Here is a 20,557-nt window from a genome sequence, read left to right as displayed (position 1 = left end):
GAAGTAGCTTTTATTTTTATAATTTCCATTGTACAGATGAGGAAAACTGCTTGGATAACTTGCTCAATGTTATACAGCTAGGAAACAGGGCTTTAAACCCCCGTAGCCTAAGTCCATAGCTCATATGCTTAAGCCCTATACTACATCTAATCAGATACAAGTCCTATCTATTTTATTTATTCTCAGTGCTATCTCTACCCTTTTCTCCATTCCCGCAGTCACCACCTATTCCAAGTGTTATTGGCGATGCTCTCATAATTAGTCACATTTGATTCAAATGTATCTTCCATGTTGTCTGAAAAATAATCCTTGTAAAACACAAATCTGATCATGTCTCTTTCCTGTGAAGATACTTCAGTGTCTCCCTATCACCTACATCATAAAGCCAGAGATACTTTGCTTAATAAAGAAGGATCACCCTCACCTGCCCATCCCTAGCCAACCTACTTCTCTAAGAACTTCCACAACATCCTTTGAATTGACGATAATTGCTTAAAAGTAATCATGCTGTAGCTTATCGGATGACTTTGCATGTTACTCTCTCTGCAGAAAATTACCTTTCCCTATTTACACTCTGATTTATCCTTTATGTGTTTTCATGTGTGTCAAACTCAGATGTTTCCTCCTCCTGGAAGCCTTCCCTAATTCCTCCAATTATTCATGTCCTATGTGCTGCTTTGAACATTTACTTATTTTGTATTTGCTACATTATATTAGTTTTATTTACTTCTCTCTCTTTCTAGAATGTGAACTCTTTGAAGGCAGTGACTCTCTTATTCAACTCTAGATCTTTAGTGTTTAGCATAGTGCCTGGCACATAGTAGTTGCTTAATAGATATTCGTTAAATTGAATTAAATAACTTGTAAAATTATAGGGCCTTGTACTCTGTTGAAAGAATTTCAGCCATCAGATACAGGAAATTTTTTCTGAGCAGAAGGCAGGTGCAGGGAGGGAAAAAGAATGACCTAAAATCACCACCCTTAATGTGGGGCACTACTCTTTCATGTGGACCATGTGTATTTTAGTCATATATTCATGTTTCTATAGACATTCTCATGTAGACATGTATTCTATCTCCATTATGGGCTGCAAGTAACCTCATAGTCAAGTATGGAGTTCTGCAGAGTAGAGATAGAAGGTATGAAATAAATGCCCTCAATTTGCTGAGAAACATATCTGAATACAGCTTGGGTTCACTTTTATGTGGTCACAAATTGAGGATGAAGATATGCCCAAATTTTCCTGAAAAGTGAGAATAAGAAATCCTCTTTGTTCACCCCATCCTCGCTGCTTCCCTGGCACAATAGATAGCACTCACTGTGTGATCAACTGCCCATGGCAGGAATTGAAACTATCAGTGGCACGAGTAGCAGGGCTGCGTTTTAGGTTCTCACTACTGTTGTTGGAACCCCACCCTCTGGAGACCACCCTTCTACTTTCCTACAAAACCCTGACCTGTTCAGGTCACGGGGCTTCGGCCTATCACTGTAGGACCCTAGCGTGCAGGGCAGTGCCACTGCTGATTGATACATGCCCGGTCTGAGACACTCTCTTGGGTTGAGGAGCAGCAATTGGCGTGTCCCGTCAGTAGGGCCTCCCAGGATACTGACTGGCGCGTTCTGGCCACAAACACCGCCCGGAAGTCTGAATGAAGTCTCCGCAGTACAGGACCCCAAGCCGTCAGCGAGGTAGCTACTCAGTGGCGGGCCTGGGGCCGGGCGACGTGCGTGCGCGTACGTGAGTACGTCGTGCGTGGGCGCGCGCGTGCGCGGTGCTGCAGTCTGTGGGTTGGCTGGTTATTTTGCAAGCGGGAGGGGCCGTGCGCGCTCCTGCCTCTGGCCTGTGTCCCCCACCCCCCTTCCCTGGTCCCGGTCTCTCCTTCGAAAAGATGTCGGACACTGCTGTCGCTGACACTCGGCGCCTTAACTCGAAGCCCCAGGACCTGACCGACGCTTATGGGCCGCCAAGTAACTTCCTGGAGATCGACATCTTTAATCCACAGACGGTGGGCGTGGGCCGCGCGCGCTTCACCACCTATGAGGTTCGCATGCGGGTGAGTCACGGGGTGAGGGAGACAGCTGAGGGGAGGACCGGCCAGCTGGGCGGGGAGGTGGGGGGGAGACTGCCGCGGGGGCTCCTAACGGTGCAGAAGACGCTTGAAGGGGTCTTTGGGAACTCGGGGCTGAATAGGTTTGGAGAGAAGTCTGCAGACTCGGTTGTGATCCGAGGTTACAGAAAACTCCTGAGGGGACATCAGAGCGGGGTGAGGGAAAACAAGTACCCATGAGCAAGAAGTGAAGCATGGTTGGACAGGTTGGGTGGATGGAGAAGCTTGAGTGAGCAATGTAAGGAAATAGGAATCGTGACTGTAGCAACAGAGGAGGGAAGGAAACGTGGAGGAGGGCTGGGGGATAGAAAGCCAAGGCGAGATATCGCTGGGACCCCTAACTAAATTAGGTTGTGCGAAGTTAGTCTGAAGACGGAGGACAGGAAGGCCCGGCTTCTTCCTAATGAGGTCTTCCTGAGATGATAAAGTTAAGCAAAGCTTGGATTAAAGGGAAGATAAGATTCCAGGAAAGGGAGACAGTGGGCTTGGTGGTACAAAAATAATAAAGGGAGTCTCCATGAGATTGAGTGCTTCCCAGACTTGTATAGAATTAGCATCTGAAGGAGAAGTGTTTTCAGTTTAAGTTTTCTCAGGTACCACATGCTGTTTCTCAGTGTGAAACCAGGCCTTGCACTGGGATTGGTGGATTGTCAGTCGCTGCTCTCATGCTGTATTTAACCTTTAGATTTGAAGTATACAGAATGTTAATTTCAATATATATTGGCTTTAAATTATTGTTTTTTGTGTGTATATGAATGGCCATTAGCCCTTTCTGTCCTAGATTAACCTTTGGATTCAGACCCTGGTCTGTAGTTACTTTAATTTATGACATTTCAGGACTGCCCCAGGAGTGGCTTCTTCCAGTGTACTTTATTCTCCAGTTCTTAGTCCACAATGCAAGGATGGAATGTGCAGGTAGAGTATGTGGTTTGCAGGTTCTTTGCCAGTTGAAGTAGTTACAGGCAAAAGAGTTTGAGAATCCTTTTCTAATTCTCCTTATGTTTTCTTCTCAGACTAGAGGGCCAGAATATTCTCTGTGGACAGCATGCTGCTCAAACAGCATTTGAAGACCTAAAAGAGTGTATGTGCTTTCATTTTTGAATGAATGAATTGAAAGAGAGCATGTGCTCTCCTACCTGGCTATTGAAATCTAATTGAGAAATGATGATCTCCAAATTCCAAGTTTGATAAAGTTCAAACTGAAGAAAGAAAAGCGAATAGCAAAAAAATGAGACAACTCATCTATACAAGAACTATTTGAAATCATCTTTTTGGGGAAGAATGGAAGTTAGATCCCTCAAAATATGGTAAAAGCTAGGAAGCCTGGGTATAAATTGTTCAGTGTAAGGCCTCTGCTATGGAATTTTGGAGACATTGTCTTGATACATTACCCAAGAACCTTAGAGAGTATGAATGAAACAGCTCTCTACTTCATTCATTATAATAACAACAGGGACTGTTCATCTAATGCCTACTATGTGCCCAGCACTGAATTAGGTTTTAGTTTCCAAATCCTTACAAAACAACATTTTACACATAAGAAACTGATGAGGAATGCAGCTTAAGTAACTTGCCCAAGTACACATAGCTAATAAGTAGCAGGGCTGGGATATGAACCCAGTTCTGTCTGACTCTAAAGCCCATCATACTCTTTCCACTACTTTGTAGTTTCTTTGGCAATACTTAGTTGCGAAACTTTAGTGTGCAGTTTTTCTACCAACAGCTTTTTATCATTTCTTTCCACAATTTCTAATTACATGGCAGTAATAGGGTTGGTGGTAGTTCCTAGTTCTGTGGGTTTGAGTTAATTTGTGTTGTTTATGTTAAGTATGTATAGCTATAGAGCAAGCATGTCAAACTCAAAGGCTAACACGGGCCAAATAAACAAGGTTTAAGTTTATGTGGGCCACAAAAAAACCAAAAGCTTCAATTTTCATAGAAACGTAGGTTTATTTCGATAGAGACATGCTGAATACAAAGGGCTAAAATAAATGAATAATTGTTAACATAAAATAATAGAATATTTTAATAAAAATTAATATTTTTCTTGAACATTAACTTACCAGACACTGAATAACTGCACAAATTAATAAGCGTAACGCAAATAAACCTATTTTTCTTGTTCTCTGAAAGTGAAATATTTCCTGTTGCGAACACCAAACAAGTCAGTCAGTACAAGACTAATGACATGGCAATCGGCTGCTAAAATATTCGCTGCTAGTATTAGTGGAGAGAAATGGTGCGCCTGTGTGTAAGGCGCTTAAGGGAAATGAATACAACACGATTATAGTAATCAGTCATTAGCGAACATTGTAGTTCGTTATTAATAATTATGTATAACAGGATATTATAAAAATTAAGTTAGAGATTTTTGTTAAAATGTTTCTTATATACCGTTATATTATTTGGGCTGCAAAAATAGCCATTGTGGGCCGTGAGTTTGACATGCTTGCTATAGAGGGTTTTAATATTTTGTTGAACTCTGTTTTGGGGAAAAGTTGATAAAATCATTTGGTTTTAAATTGCTATTTTAAATGATTGATCATGGTAGGCATTATAGAGTGCCTGAGATTCAGAGAGTAGGACTTTGGGAGTTAGGCATTGTGAATGGAAGAAGCAGATAGCACTGACTTTTTTTCTTTGTATAAAAGCTGTTCTCTTTCATTTTGCTCCAGAAAGAATTCTTTCCCTCCCATTCCCCAAAGAAGTGAGGAGTCTGGAGAGGTGTCCTGGTGACTTGACATGATGTGTATGGAAATTTTCAAATGTCATTTGTCCTGTGGACTTGAACTTTGCATCTTCTCTCCTTTCCACTGACTTTGTGTTGATCAGAGCCAAAGGACTCTATACCCTATGCTACACAATCCTGTCATGATTTGTAGGTTGGAGCTGGTAGACTATCCTCCTATATAGTAAAAGCCTAATATGCAAATTGTCCCCTTGGGCGGTTCGACCAGAAGTTTCATCGGGAATTCAACCGCTTGCTATGATGTGCGCTGACCACCAGGGGGCAGTGGAAGTGCTGCCGGCCCATGGGCCCTGATGAGAGCGAGACTGTGGTGGGATGGTGGAGCCTGGCAGGGCCGCTGCCCAGCTCCCAGGCACTGAGGGAGCTGGGGAGGGGGAAGGGAAGGGGACCCCTGGCTCCAATTGATCACCCCGCAGGCCGGATGGTGGAGCAGGTGAGGGGGTGGTGCCAGGCCAAGGCGGGGTGCCAGGTGGGGCTGCAAGGCTGGGGGTGCGAGCTGGGTTTGTGAGGCTGGGGGTGCAAGCTGGGGCCTGATCTCTGCAGGCCAACCCGAGGGACCCCACCCATGCACGAATTCATGCACCGGCCCTCTAGTCCTAGAACATGGTAGCCCCTTCCTTAGACAGCTAGGTGCTGAGATGAAAGGCCATTATTGTCACCATCCTGTAGGGGGTAGGGAAAGAATAGCATTTTTGTGAGTCAAAGGAGGAAGTTTACAGAATGGCAGTGGGTGGTTTGGTTGTCAGGGAAGAATCTACTCAGCCTTTTCTTTGGTCCTTTTTTAAAAATATATTTTTATTGATTTTAGAGAGGAAGGGAGAGGGAGAGAGAGTAGAAACATCAATGATGAGAATCATCGATCAGCTGCCTCCTGCACGACCCCCACTGGGGATCGAATTGTGACCTCCTGGTCCACGCTCAACCACCGAGCAACACTGGCCAAGCTAGATTTCTTTTCTTGCAGGATTATTTCACCCCCCTCCAGTTTTATTGAGATATAATTGATATTGTATAAACTTAAATTTTATAATGGGATGATTTGATGCACATATATATTTCTGCAGGATTCTGAGAATGTTCTCTATAATGGTTTATCTTGAATAGTTAATACAGGCACATAGTACAAAAATGAAAAGATATAAAAAAGATATGATAGCTCTAGCTGGTTTGGCTCAGTGGATAGAGCGTCGGCCTGCGGACTAAAGGGTCCCAGGTTCGATTCCTGCCAAGGGCACATGCCCAGGCGGGCTCAATAATCCCCAGTGGGGGGCGTGCAGGAGGCAACCGATCAATGATTCTCTCATCATGTTTCTCTCTCTCTCCCTCTCCCTTCCTCTCTGAAATCAGTAAAGGTATATTTTTAAAAAAAGATATACTATAAAAATTAAGCCTTCCTCTACCCTCTAGAGAGGTTCTTCTTTCTGAAGAAACTACTGTTTCTAGTTTCTTATTTATTCTTCTAAAGAACAGTTTAGATAATAAAATACATGTATCCACTCTACTTCAACTCATTGACATTCATTCCTTGGGTAGACTTGTAACTTATGTATATCGGCCAGTTATTTGGCTTTTGATGACTTATACCTAGACCTGGATCCTTAAAAGGTAATTTCCAGGCTTGAGAATTACAAAGCATGATGTAGTGAGAACTGTGTGAAGCTCTAGCATAGCTACAAGATGCTCTATTCCTGACCTGAGACAGTTGTGGAGAAAGAGAAATTAGTTCCTTTTATTTCCATCTGCTGATCTGAATTGGCTGGTGGGAAATATAGTCAGCATTAATACATGTGGTTGGCCATTTCCATTTGGAACTTGTAGACAAGAGTTAGAATCAGGGCTTTTTGTTTGTTGAGGATTCGTGTTGCTGTTAGAGTCTTAGGAAAATTCTCAATGATTAAGATGTGGGAATAAGCTGATTTATATCAGGGTGTAAGCTATGCTTAGCCAACTTAATGTAATTGCTATTTCTGCTGCACTGTCTAGATGAGGAGAGGGTAAACATATATAGGGCCTCTATTAATCAATTGAGTATTTATTGAATACCTTGCATAGCTGTATTTAAGAGGATGCAGAAGTAATCATGGCTTCTGATTTCAATGAAATTATAGTTAGGTAGCAAGGTGAACATGATACATAAAACTATAGTACTTAATACTAAAGTATAATTGTCAAAAATGATTAAAAAATAAAGTATAATTGTCATAGGAATTCATAGGAAAATGGAGACCAATAAATTAAGCTGGTATTGACAGGAAAGATTTCCTGGATAAAATGGACTTGAGCTGGAATTTGTAGAATGGAGAGGATTTGGACAGGAAAAGCAGAGGGAGGCATACCTTGGAGGTGCTTAGCTCATGTTCCTTACACGGAACTTAAATTCACTTTTCAATTGAAAATGTAATACATGCACATGATAAATTCAAATTGTACAATGAAAAATGTTCCATTCCAATTGTCTAATCTTATTATTCAAAGTCACTCACTATTAGCAGTATCTTTTCATAAATACTTCTATTCATAATTATAAATATATACATATATACAAATCCCTTATTTTATTTATTTTTTTAAATCCTCATAGGAGGATTTTTTTTCCATTGCCTTTTACAGAGAAAGTGGAAGGGATGGAGGGAGGGAGGGAGAGAGAGAGAAATATCTATGTGACTGGGTATCGAACCTGCAACCCAGGTATGTGGGTTGACTGGGAATGGAACCAGAGACCCTTTGGTTCATGGGCTGATGCTCTAACCAGTGAACACACTGGCCAGGGCTATTTTATTTTTAAAAAATTTATTGGGGTGACATTGGTTAATAAGATCATATGTTTCAGGTGTACATGTCTATGACACAGGATCTGTATATTGCATTGTGTGCCCACCACCCAAAGTCTTTCATCACCATATATTTGGCTTCTCTAACCCTTTACTACTCTCCCCCATCCCTTTCCCTCTGGTAATCACCAAACTGTTGTCTGTGTCCATGAGTTTGTTTTACATCCCACATATGAGTGAAATCATATGGTTGTTTCTTAGCTTTTTCTGACTGACTTCGCTTAGCATAATATTCTCAAGGTCTATCCATGTTGTCCCAAATGGCAGCATTTCATGAACACTTTGGTTGTTTCCCTGTCTTGGCCACTGTGAATAGTGCTGCAATGAACATAGGTGTATGTATATCTTTGTGAATAAATAAAAACTTTGCCAAGTTTTTTTGGGGGTAGATAATCAGAAGAGGGATTGCTGGGTCATATGGTAACTGTATTTTCAATTTTTTGAGTAACTGTCATACTGTTTTCCATAATGGTTATACCAGTTTACATTCCAACCAGAAGTGAATGAGAGTTCCTTTTTCTTCACAACCTCTCCAACACTGTTATTACTAGTCTACAGGTGAGAGGTGGTATCTCATTGTAATTTTGATTTGCATTTACCTAGTAGCTAGTGAAGTTGAACATCTTTTCATAATCTATTGGCCATTTGTATGTCTTCTTGGAAGAAGTGTCTGTTCAGGTCCTCTTTCCAGTTTTAAAAATTGGATTGTTTGTTTGGTGTTGAGTTGTTTGAGTTCTTTATATATTTTGGATATTTACCCCTTGTCGGAGCTCTGTTGTTTGCAAATATCATCTCCCATTCAGTTTACTTTTTTGTTTTGTTGGTGGTTTCTTTTGCTGTGCAGAGCTTTTTAGTTGGATATAGTTTCATTTATTTTTGCCTTTACTTCTCTTGCCTTTGGGGTCAAATTTGTAAAATCTTCTCTAAGACCAAGGCCCATGAGCTTAGTACCTATTTTTTTCTTTTATGTAATTTATTGTTTCAGATCTTCTATTTAGGTCTTTGATCCATTTTAAATTAATTTTTATACAAATCCATTTTAAAACACAAATAGAGGCAAGCTATATATACTGTTCTGTACCTTGATTTTTAAAAAAAATATATTTTTGTTGATTTCAGAGAGGAAGGGAGAGGGAGAGAGATAGAAACATCAATAATGGGAATCATTGATCGCCTACCTCTTGCATGCCCCCCGCTGGGGACCGAGCCTGCAAACTGGGCATGTGCCCTGACCAGGAATCAAACCCTGACCTCCTGGTTCATAGTTCGATCTTCAACCACGGAGCCACGCCGGCTGGGCTGTACCTTGATTTTAATATTTAATACCTCTCCATATTGGCAAAGTATTTCACTTTTTTTTTTTTTGTTAATCCTCATCCGAGGATTTTTTTCCCCACTGTTTTTTTTTTTAGAGAGAATGGAAGGGAGGGGGAGAGACACAGAGAGAAACATTGATGTGGGAGAGACACATTGACTGGTTGCCTCCTGTACACACCCCAGGGGGCTGGGGATCGAGCCTGCAACCAAGGTACGTGCCTTTGACTGGAATGGAACCTGCAACCCTTCAGTCCGTCTGAAGGCTGACGCTGTAATCCCTGAGCCAAAGTGGTGAGGGCTTTCACATTCTTTTCATTGCTGTATAGTATTCCACTGTATAGGCATACTATGTTTATTTAACCAATTACCTATTGATGTACATTTATTATTACAGATAATAAAATGCAGCGAAAACTCTTGTACAGGCATATCTATATAATAAAAGCCTAAGCGACCATTACAGGGGAACGACTGGAACGACCCGTTCACTATGATGCGCACTGACCACCAGGGGGCAGACGCTCAAAGCAGGAGCTGCCCCCTGGTGGTCAGTGCACTCCCACAGGGGGAGTGCCGCTCAGCCAGAAGCCGGGCTCACAGCTGACGAGCACAGTGGTGGTGGCGGGAGCCTTTCCTACCTCCGAGGCAGAGCTAAAGAGCAGTGAGCAGGCAGGCAGTAAGGAACGAGGAGTCCCGGACATCCCCTGAGGGGTCCCGGACTGCGAGAGGGCACAGGCTGGGTTGAGGAACCCCCCCCCCCCAGTGCATGAATTTCATGCACCAGGCCTCTAGTCTATAATAATAAAAGCACAATATGATAATTAGACTGGACATCCTTCTGGACGATCTTCCAGACGAAGCTGGGGCTGTGAGGGAAGCCCGGGTCCCTGATGCCTCCCGGCAGCCCGGGGGGCAAGCCCGGGTCCTGGGTGCCAGAGGAAAGCCGGTGCTGGCAGCCGGGGGAAGGAAGGCCTACTCTTGTACAAATTTCGTGCATCAGGCCTCTAGTTTACATATAACTTCAAGTCTGTTTGTTGGAAAAATTCTAAGCAGCATGGGACTTTTAATCACCGACTGTGACAAGGCTGGATGTGGTAAGGATTGATATTCATCTGGTGCTGTTTTGAAAGGGTTATAGGAGCATGGTCCATAGAAGTTATTTCTTCATTAGGACCTGTCCATGTGGCTCTGACATGTGGCCACCACAAGCTGAACATTACTTACCATCTCTCTTGTTTCATTCTTCCTTCCTTGTAGACAAACCTACCTATCTTCAAGCTGAAGGAGTCCTGTGTACGGCGGCGCTACAGTGACTTTGAATGGCTAAAAAATGAGCTGGAACGAGATAGTAAGGTATGGCCCTGTTCCCTGTGTGGCACCCTTGGAGGACAAGATCTCTGTAGGCTGATAGGGCTTAAGATCAGAGTCTATAAAATCTTGAAGGCAACGGAGAGGGTGAACACACTCTAGCTACCAAGTCCCAATAATTTGGATCTGGGTGATAATCTGTGAAACTTGAAAGTGGTAATTTCAGGACAAATATTAAAAAGAAAGTATTACTTCACTTAGTGGCCAGTAAAGTCATACATATTAACTCCTATAGATGCAAAAAATTGAAAGTATATTGGCAGAAAAGGCCTAGCTAGATTCTTGGATGATAGTGGATTGTTAAAGAAAATGAGGAGTATTTGGAGTTTATTTCCTTTCTTTTGAAATGGTAAACCTGTCCTCCCACCCAAGCAGTTGAATTAATTTTTTTTGTTGATAATCCTCACCCAAGGATATTTTTCCATTGACTTTTTTTACAGAGAGTAGAAGGGAGGGAGAGAGACAAAGAGAGAGAAACATCGATGTGAGATAGACATATTGATTGGTTGCCTCCTGCACATGCCCTGATGAGGGCCAGGGATTGAGCCTACAGCCTAGGTATGTGCCTTGACCGTAATCGAACCCAGGACCCTTCAGTCTGCAGGCTGATGTTCTATCTACTGAGCCAAACCGGCTAGGGATGGATTAATTTTTTTAAATAAATATTTTATTGATTTTTTTACAGAGAGGAAGGGAGAGGGATAGAGAGTTAGAAACATCGATGAGAGAGAAACATCGATCAGCTGCCTCCCGCACACCCCATCCTGGGGATGTGCCCACAACCAAGGTACATGCCCTTGACCGGAACCGAACCTGGGACCCTTCAGTCTGCAGGCCGACGCTCTATCCACTGAGCCAAACTGGTTAGGGCTGGATTAATTTTTGACCTGAGCCATCCTGACTGTTCTTATGATCACTTCTGGCAAGTTGCTGGCTGTGGGATAGGATGGACCCTCTGCCTTAGGAAATGTGGTATACAGTGGATTGCCATCCCATTCCCTCTCTGAGTTCTCCCATGTGGCTGATCTTTTGCGTCTGCCTGCAGATTGTAGTACCACCACTGCCTGGGAAAGCCTTAAAGCGGCAGCTCCCTTTTCGAGGAGATGAAGGGATCTTTGAAGAGTCCTTCATTGAAGAAAGGAGGCAGGGCCTCGAGCAGTTTATTAACAAGTAAGCAAGTTCCTGGGGGCTCCTCTAGCTACTTTTTCCATCTTGGTCTTTCTGTGTGTTTAGTCTATCTCCTCTTTTGTAATGGGTAATATGATGTAGTGCAGCGGTTCTCAACCTGTGGGTTGCGACCCCTTTGGCGGTCGAACGACCCTTTCACAGGGGTTGCCTAAGACCATCCTGCATATCAGATATTTACATTACGATTCATAACAGTAGCAACATTACAGTTATGAAGTAGCAACGAAAATAATTTTATGGTTGGGTCACAACATGAGGAACTTATTTAAAGGGCCAGAAGGTTGAGAACCACTGATGTAGTGCCTATTGTGTGGTGGGGTGACTGGACAGTAAAACTCCATTCATTTGAGCTGAATTCTGATCCTGTACCTCATGGCCTGAGAAAGCACTGCATGTTGATGTGTGTAGGGATTTTCCCCTACATTACCCCTCTATCTCTCTTCCCCTCTACAGCATTATGGTTGAAGTGGTGTCCTGTTGTTGTCTGCTGCTTGCTTGAACCTCAGGGCTGATCTTGTCCTTCCTCCCCTGTCCACATCCCCATCCATCTGCAAATTCTCTCCTATCTCAAATACTACTGATAACCATCTTGATCTCTTTATAGAATTGCGGGGCACCCACTGGCTCAGAACGAACGCTGCCTACATATGTTCCTGCAGGAGGAGGCAATTGACAGGAACTACGTCCCTGGGAAGGTGCGCCAGTAGGAGCCCCTTTCACCACTTGCCCTCTACTTTCCTGCTGAAATGACATTGGTTTTTACACTAAGCCTCTCTATCTTTCTTTGATCTGAAGTTGGCTGCCCATCCCCTGTCCTGATAGACTGTCTGGCATTGTGTTCCTTGGTATCTCACTAAACCGTGGGCACTCTCCTAGTACCTCTTCTCTGAGGAGAGGTGGGAAACCACAGGCAGATGCCCTTTGCTTGGGATTGGGGGTGGGTGGGAGGATTGGACTGGAAGGCAGTTTCTTGGGCATTTACCCATGCCAGAAGGCTAATCTCGGGGGCGGGGGTCTTGTGCTGGAGAGGCATTTGGCTACATACTGATGCTGCAAGTCCAGGGGATTTTTCTTACTCTTAGGTTTAACCAGAAATGCTGAGCAGGGAAAAACCCTGCTTTTCCTACATGCATGAATTTTTTCCTTTTTGGGAAGGTGGTAGAGACCCAAAAGCTATTCTTTTTTTTCTTTAGGCCTGCTCCCAGTTTTCCCCCACAGTTTCTTTTGTTTCTCTCCCCCTTGTTGCTTTTCATGGCAGTAATCCTCCTAGAATTTAAGCAGTTAGTTGTGTGGAGCAAGGTGTGTGGATTTTCTGGGCCCATTGTCATGGCTGCTTCAGAGTCAGAAGAAAGCCATAGAGCAGTAGGGTAGCCCCTGTTGTTTAGCCCCTCTCTTTTGTGGTTCCCCACTCTGGCTACTTGTTCTTACCCACCTGCAGGCGAGTCATTATGGGCCAGCAGTCTCCCTTCCTAAGCCCCGCTACTTTATGGGTTAAGCTTTGCAGTTTTGGTGGCTTGAGAGTTGGGTGCAACTCACCACTATCAGGTAACTCCCTGAAGGTGGGAACGGATCATTTTCTAGGTATTTCCTGGTGGTAAGGAAGAGCATCACCACTCTCTTCCTTCCATTCTCTCTTGCCCCCATCTCATTTAGTGCTGCCACAGGGCAGAAGCACATGAACAAATCACTCACTCTCTGACTTCTCCTAAGCACTTTGAGCTGTTGAATGGGGCTCAGGGAATGAGTGGTCGCTGCCCTCCGCAGCTTGGTCACAGGGTTATTGAACTGCCTGCACTTACTTCCCATGGAACTCCAACGTTCTTCCCAGAAGTTGAGCTAGGGATAGCAGTTGCGTATGGATTTCCCAAATCTGAGAGTCTGACACATCTTGTTGAGACTGGCAACTTTCCTGGACTTCTGTCCAGGAGGTAGTGGTTTGTTTGCTGAGGCCTGATATCTATCCCAAGGGGTAGGATGGGAGCAAGTTAACTGGTGTCAGGTCAAAAGTGGAGGCTCTTTGCTTGGACTCCCTATCATGGAAGGACTGGAGTTCTCCATACAGTCTTGGGAAAATGATTACTGAGTCTGACAAGATTATGATCAGAGAGATTAGGATTGGATTTTGACATGGGATTTAGAGTCCATCTAAATGTTGAAGTTCCCTGTGACAGATCAGCTCTCAGCTGCTGAGCCTGTGCCAGGGCTGTGCAGCCCCTACCAAGAGGCTCTGCTCCCTTTCCCACCTCTCCATTGTTGGTGTTGTTGCTGCCTTTTGATTTATATCCTCTGTTATTGATTTTTAAAAAAGATTCCTTCTTTCATCATGCACAAGTGCTGAGAGCCTGAGGCCCCATTTCTGCTGTGTATATATCCTGACTCGGGGCTTTTATTCAGCAAACTGTTCATTCTTCTGTCAATGTCATATTCAACTCTGTTCATATTAAACCACTGTGAAGCAAACATCTGTTGTCCAATTTTTTTTCGTTATCTAGGATATTTTTGAGTATTATACAGAAATCATACAACATGGTCAATTTCCTGAGGTAATAAATTTTGCATTTACATTAAAAAAAGCAGAATTCTAGCTGCCCATAGTGATATTTACCAACCCTTGCAACTAGCAGTTGACTTTGTCACAGAGGTAATGAGTGCATGTTTGCAGGAAGTAGCCATAGGGCTCAGTACCTATGATTTGCATTAGATTTAGGAGAGTTGGTTTTAAGCTTGTGGGTTTGTGCTAATTTGGGCAGAATATATTTAGTGTTGTGTGTGTGTGTGTGTGTGTGTGTGTGTGTATGTGTGTGTGTGTATCTATATCTCTATCTATCTATATATATACTAATAAAAGGGTAATATGCTAATTAGACTGGATAGACTGAATGTCTTCTGGACCTCCTTTTGGACCTCCTTCCGGACAAAGCCATGGTGGCGGGGGCCAAGGCAGAGTGGTTAGGGGTGATTAGGCCAGCAGGGGAGAGCGGTTAGGGGCATCAGGCAAGCTGGCAGAGGCGGTTAGGGGCGATCAGGCAGGCAGGCAGGTGAGTGGTTAGGAGACAGCAGTCCCGGATTGCTAGAGGCATGTCCCTGCGCAGTCAGGCCTAGACCAGCAGTCGGACATCTCCTGAGGGGTCCTGGATTGGAGAGGGTGCAAGTCAGGCTGAGGGACCCACCCCCCACCCCCTGTGCACAAATTTCATGCACCGGGCCTCTAGTATATATGTTCATGTGCTATATGTTACATAAACACATGTATTTCTTTTATTTTCCAAGACACCCACACATACCACCAACAAATACTATTTCTTTTATAGGCTTTGTTCCTCAATTGGACTCTTTTCTTTGAAATAGATTTGATGCAGGCAGAAAGGTGAGAATAGTTGATGGGTGGATATTTTCAATGTGTTTTGAAATGGCTTCCTACACAAAGTGGGTTTTGGGAAAAGGTTTGGAATACTAGGATATAGGAGTCTTGTCATTTTGAAAGTCAAAACTAGTTTTTTTTGTTTTTTTAAAGAAGATTCCATTCTTTTTTATTATTTAATTGATTTCAGAGAGGAAGGGAGAGGGAGATAGAAACATCAAGGATGAGAGAGAATCACTGATTGGCTGCCTCCTGCACACCCCCCATTGGGGACGGAGTCCGCAACTCGAGCATGTGCCCTTGACCAGAATCAAAGCCGGGACCCCTCAGTCTGCAGGCTGATGCTCTATCCACTTAGCCAAACCAGCTAGGGCTAGTTTTTTTATTTTTTAAATGTTTTTTATTCATTTCAGAGAAAGGGAGAGGGAGAGAGAGATATAAATATCAATGATGAAAGAGAATCATTGATCAGCTGCCTTTATTCAGTAGTTTTTTGGTGGAGTCTTTAGGGTTTTCTATGTACAATATCATGTCATCTGCAAATAATGAGAGTTTTACTTCCTCCTTTCCAATTTGGATGCCTTTTCAGGTTTACTTTTAAAATATAAGCACGTTGTGCCTGGCCGGTGTGGCTTAATGGTTGAGTGTCGACCTATGAACCAGGAGGTCAGGGCACATGCCCGGGTTGCGGACTGTATCCCCAGTGTGAGGCGTGCAGGGGCAGCCAGTCAGTGATTCTCTCTCATCATTGATGTTTCTCTCTCTCTCCCTCTCCTTACCTCTTTGAAATCAATAAAAATATATTTTAAAAATATTAAAAATGATATAACACTTGGTGACTAATTTAGCTTGTGGTTCTCTGCCATTCCCTTCCTCAACACATACCACCCCTCATTCTTAGATCTATTTTTGCCTTGCTTGTACAAAAATTGTTCTCTATTTTAATTTATTTTCTTACCTTGTTCTATCTATTATCTATTTATGCTTTTGAGAACAGAAAACCAGAAAACTCATTCCTTACAAAACACATACAAGTGTAATTATTAATACAAAATAATTTTTTGTTTGTTTTTTAAAATATATTTTTGTTGATTTCAGAGAGGAAGGGAGGGGGGAGAGAGATAGAAACATCAATGATGAGAGAGAATCATTGATTGGGGACCTCCTGTATACCCCCTATGGGGGATGGAGCCTGTAACCCAGGCATGTGCCCTTGACTGGAATTGAACCCTGGACCCTTCAGTCCACAGGCTGATGCTCTATCCACTGAGTCAAACCAGCTAGGGCATAAAAGGATTCTTTAAATCACAGCAGGCTTCCTTTAAATGGGTACTTCCTGTGGTGATTTTAAGTGTTTGCATATAGATCATTAACTACTTGATATAGTGAAAATGAAGGTAAAGGATTAAGAGAGGCATTGCCAATTGAAGATCAATCAGGAATTGGATAAAAACAGTTGTTCTTAAGTGAAAAATAAATACAGTTAGATTCACAAAAATTTATGTATTTTTTAAAAAAATGGTACATTATTATACAAGTAATGTTTTTTTTTTTGTCCAATACAGTCAACTTTTGATCATCTGTGCTAATGGGCGATATACATTTTTATTTTATTATGCATTTTTCTTAAATTTATATATAGAGGTATCTAATACTCATAAGACATTTTCTACTATGTAATCAGAATGAAGACTCAGGAAGATCTGAAAAGAAGTAGAAAGAGTGATAGGCCTGGAATAGTGACCTGAGTTCTAGAGCTGGCTGTGCTATTAGCTGGCTGGAGCACCTTAGGCAAACTGCTTCACCACTCTGGGCCTGTTTTCTTAACTATAAAATGATGAGGGGATTTGACTAAATGATATTTGTAGTATCTTAAATCTCTCCAAACCTTGCCCAGGGATAAACCCTGAAGTGATGCCACCAAAAAGGTGAAAGCACAATTTTTCCCATATGATGGAGTTTGCTGTAGCGTAGTTTTCTCTCCCAGAAATGAATGACTCTTCACTTACCCTGATTAGATTTTGTTTGCCCACATACTCTTGTATCAAGTCATATCAACACCCATTGAAACTTGGTGTTGATTTGATTGACAGTTGCCCTAATTTTATTCTAGGTTTTCTAGGTGAAAAACATTTTTTAAAAATATATTTTATTGATTTTTTTTTTTTTTTTGACAGAGAGGAAGGGAGAGGGATAGAGAGTTAGAAACGTCCATGACAGAGAAACATCGATCAGCTGCCTCTTGCACACTCCCTATTGGGGATGTGCCCACAACTAAAGAATATGCCCTTGACCAGAATCGAACCTGGGACCCTTCAGTCTGCAGGCCGACGCTCTATCCACTGAGCCAAACTGGTTAGGGCTAGGTGAAAATTTTAAATGAAATAGTCACCTCATACATATCGAGCCCAGGACCCTTTAGAACCAAATCAGCTAGGGCAGGAATTATTCTTATTTGCAATATATAAAGTATAACTGTTGATTATTCTGATTACAAAAGTGCCTATTTTGTTAAAAAAATTATTGTCATGGAGGGACCTGGAGCTTATCATGCTAAGTGAAATATGTCAGTCAGAGAAAGACAAGCATCACATGATCTCACTTATATGTGGAATCTAAGTAACAAAATAAATTGATGAACAGAGTGATCCAGAGACATGGAAGCATGGAACAAAGTGCGGAATCTCAGAGGGAAAGCAGGGGAGGGTGGGTGGGTGGTACCAAAGACCTTGGATGCATATATGCATAACCCATGGACGCAGACAATAGTGTGGTGAAAGTCTGGGGCGGGAGGTGGGTACACGCTAGAAGGGGTTAATAGGGGGGGGAAAGGGGAACATCTGTAATAACTTGCAACAATAAAGATAAAAGAGAATATCTATTTAAAATATGAATCCAAACAGTCTCTGACTTACAATGGTTCAACTTATAGTGTTTTCTTGTTTGTTTGTTCATTTCATGATGGTGAAAAAGCAATATGAATTTAGTAGAAACTATACCTTAAATTTTGAAGTTGTGAATGGGGGGGAAAGGGGGATATATGTAATACTTTAAAAAAGAATTTTTTTAAAAAAGTAATTAATGGTAGTTGAAAAATTCAAACAAAACAAATTTCTAAAGTGAAAGATTGCCTGGCCAATGTTGCTCAGTGGTTGAGCATCAACCCACGAACCAGGAGGTTGCCATTAGATTCCTGGTTGGGGCACATCCGGGTTGTGGGCTCGGTTCAGGTCCCAGGTGTGGGGTGTGTTGGAGGCAGCCAATCAATGATTCTCATCATTGATGTTTCTGTCTCTCCCTCTCTCTGAAATCAATAAAAAAATATATATTTTTAAAGTGAAAGATTGCTCCTATTTTCATTCTCCAAGAATAACTTAATTTGCACAGACCTCTTTCTATGCATAAAATATGTATATGATTATAAGTATATGTAAAGATGTATATACATATATTCACACAATATACATGTATGGAAATCCACACTCTTGTATATTGTGTTTTTTTTTAAGTAGGCCATATGTACTATTTTGCAACTTAATTTTTTCACTTTGCAATGTATTGTGGACTTCCTCTCACATTAGTGTATGGAAATTTACCTCATTTTAAAAAAGTGACAGCATAATATTTCATTGTATAGTCGTATCACAATTTTTTTAAATTAAATTATTTTTTTTTAGAGAGAGAGGAAGTGGGGAGAGAGAGAAAAACATCTATGTGAGTGAGATACATGGGTCGGTTGCCTCTCTTACATGCCCCAACCGAGGATAGAACCCACAACCTAGGCATGTGCCCTGACCGAGAATGGAACCTGAGACCTGTTGCACTGGATGACATTCCAACCAACTGAGCCACACTGGCCAGAGCTCACAATTTTTCCCCTTTTTTTTGGGGGGGGGGGGGGGTTATATCACAATTTAATGATTCACTTATTGATGGAAATTTGTCTCCAATCATTCACTATTACAAGAAATACTACTACATATATAAACTTGCTTATGTTTTTAGTATTTATGTAGGATAGATTTTTAAAGAAGGAATTGCTGGGTCAAAGGATGTGTACATTTTACATTTTGATAGGTACTACTAAGTTGCCTTCGTAAAGAGTGCACTTTAGGCTCCCACTTACTTAATGAGAATTTCTGTTTTCTTATCGAAAGTGTAGAGATTCCTGTTTCCTCACAGTTTCTTTGCCCAAAGTGGCAAAATATTAAACAATTGATAATTATCCAAACTATTTGGTGAAAATGGCATTTCTTAGTTTTAACTTGTATTTCCTGGTACATTTAGTTGTAATAATACCACTGTCAGGTTTTAAAAAAATTCCCCGCACATTTTGGTTCTAAAAGAAGCATTTCTTGCTGGTAATTGAGAATCCCTACCACTCCTCACTGTAGATAAACCAACACTTAATTAAAGGCCCTGAATGTGTCTAGGCTTCTTCCCACCTGACTTGGGGAGGGGGAAGTGAAGCAATTAGCCTGGAGGCAAAGCAACATTATCTGAGGTGCACTCAGGACCAATACTTTTTTCTTAGGCTGGCACTACTTGAGGCCAAGCCCAGAGCAGCATTAACAGCTTAACTACAAATTCATCTGACCTCAGGGCCAACCTCCTAACTCGGGGAAATATTACTTTGCCTCTTGGGCCACCATCTCTCCAGCTTGGACCTCGGTTATTTCTCCCAGATCTAAACCTTGGATTAGCACTGATGGGTAGACATAGACCATGACTGAGATGGTGAATGAAACCAAATCTTGGTTCTTCCAGTTGGCTGGCCACCACACGTCAGTCAGAAATGAGCAAGCTTTTAGTTGGTCCTACGAAATAGGAAGCACATACACTCTTCTGATTGGTCTCTTAATGCGACGGTTGGGCCACAGGGAGACCTGCTGGTTGGCTGGAATGGAAGACCAATGGGGACGCCGTGGCACTGCTTTCGAAAGCAAAGCCTGTCCAGAGGTGTCTGGAAGAGTCCTGTGAGCTCCTGCGGTTTAGTTGGTAACTCCTTCCCCCACCCCACAACCCTCAACCCCGCCTCCCACCCCGTCTCAAAGTGTCTTCTCTTGTGCCACAGCGACTCAGTCTGTAGTCTCCCAGACTGGCGTTTAGGGAGGCCCTGCCTTAGCCTGCAGGTCTCCTTCCATATCACCACCAGCTCAGAGCTCTGCCTCTAATGTGGCAGCTGAGGTCCTGGGTCGTGCCGGGGAGTGGGCATCAGGGACCAAGAATGCGGAAAGAGTTTGCAGGCATCAGGGTGAGTGTCAAGGGTTAGTGGGAGAGTCTGAGCTCTGTGGCACTGAAGGCCTTCCTTGTATTAAGTCCCAGGAAGGGAGCAGGAGGTGTCTGACCCAGAAAGTTCTGCCATCCAAGTGGCCACCATTTCATCCAGGCATCCCCTCTATCGCCTGATTCACCATTAGTGGTTACTTTCAAGACTTATAAACTCCTAAATCACTGCAGCAAATACATTGGCCCTCTCTGCCTGGACTCAGAATGTGTTTCCTTTTTTCATATCAGTGGGCTTGACCTCGTTTGTTGCTTTATTCCTTCTTCCCGATTATTTTTAGTTACACTAGCGCATTCTCCTTGTAAGAAACAAATTCAACATTACACATAGGTGGGGTTAAGGTACACT

The 20,557-nt window shown here is 42.5% G+C and overlaps 1 protein-coding gene across 1 annotated transcript; it reads left to right on the top strand.

The window, feature by feature from the left end:
• Window positions 1–1,753: 1,753 nt before the first annotated feature.
• On the top strand, window positions 1,754–14,021 carry SNX12 (sorting nexin 12). The gene is made up of 4 exons (XM_005876183.2): window positions 1,754–2,054; window positions 10,263–10,358; window positions 11,419–11,543; window positions 12,166–14,021. Exons 1-4 carry the CDS (start codon window positions 1,890–1,892, stop codon window positions 12,266–12,268), a joined length of 489 nt encoding a protein of 162 aa, XP_005876245.1. The 5' UTR covers window positions 1,754–1,889; the 3' UTR covers window positions 12,269–14,021.
• The last annotated feature ends 6,536 nt before the right edge of the window (window positions 14,022–20,557 follow it).

This window comes from Myotis brandtii, unplaced genomic scaffold, assembly GCF_000412655.1.
Source record: "Myotis brandtii unplaced genomic scaffold, ASM41265v1 scaffold481, whole genome shotgun sequence".
Lineage (NCBI taxonomy): Eukaryota > Metazoa > Chordata > Mammalia > Chiroptera > Vespertilionidae > Myotis > Myotis brandtii.
This window is presented reverse-complemented; position numbering and strand designations above follow the sequence as displayed.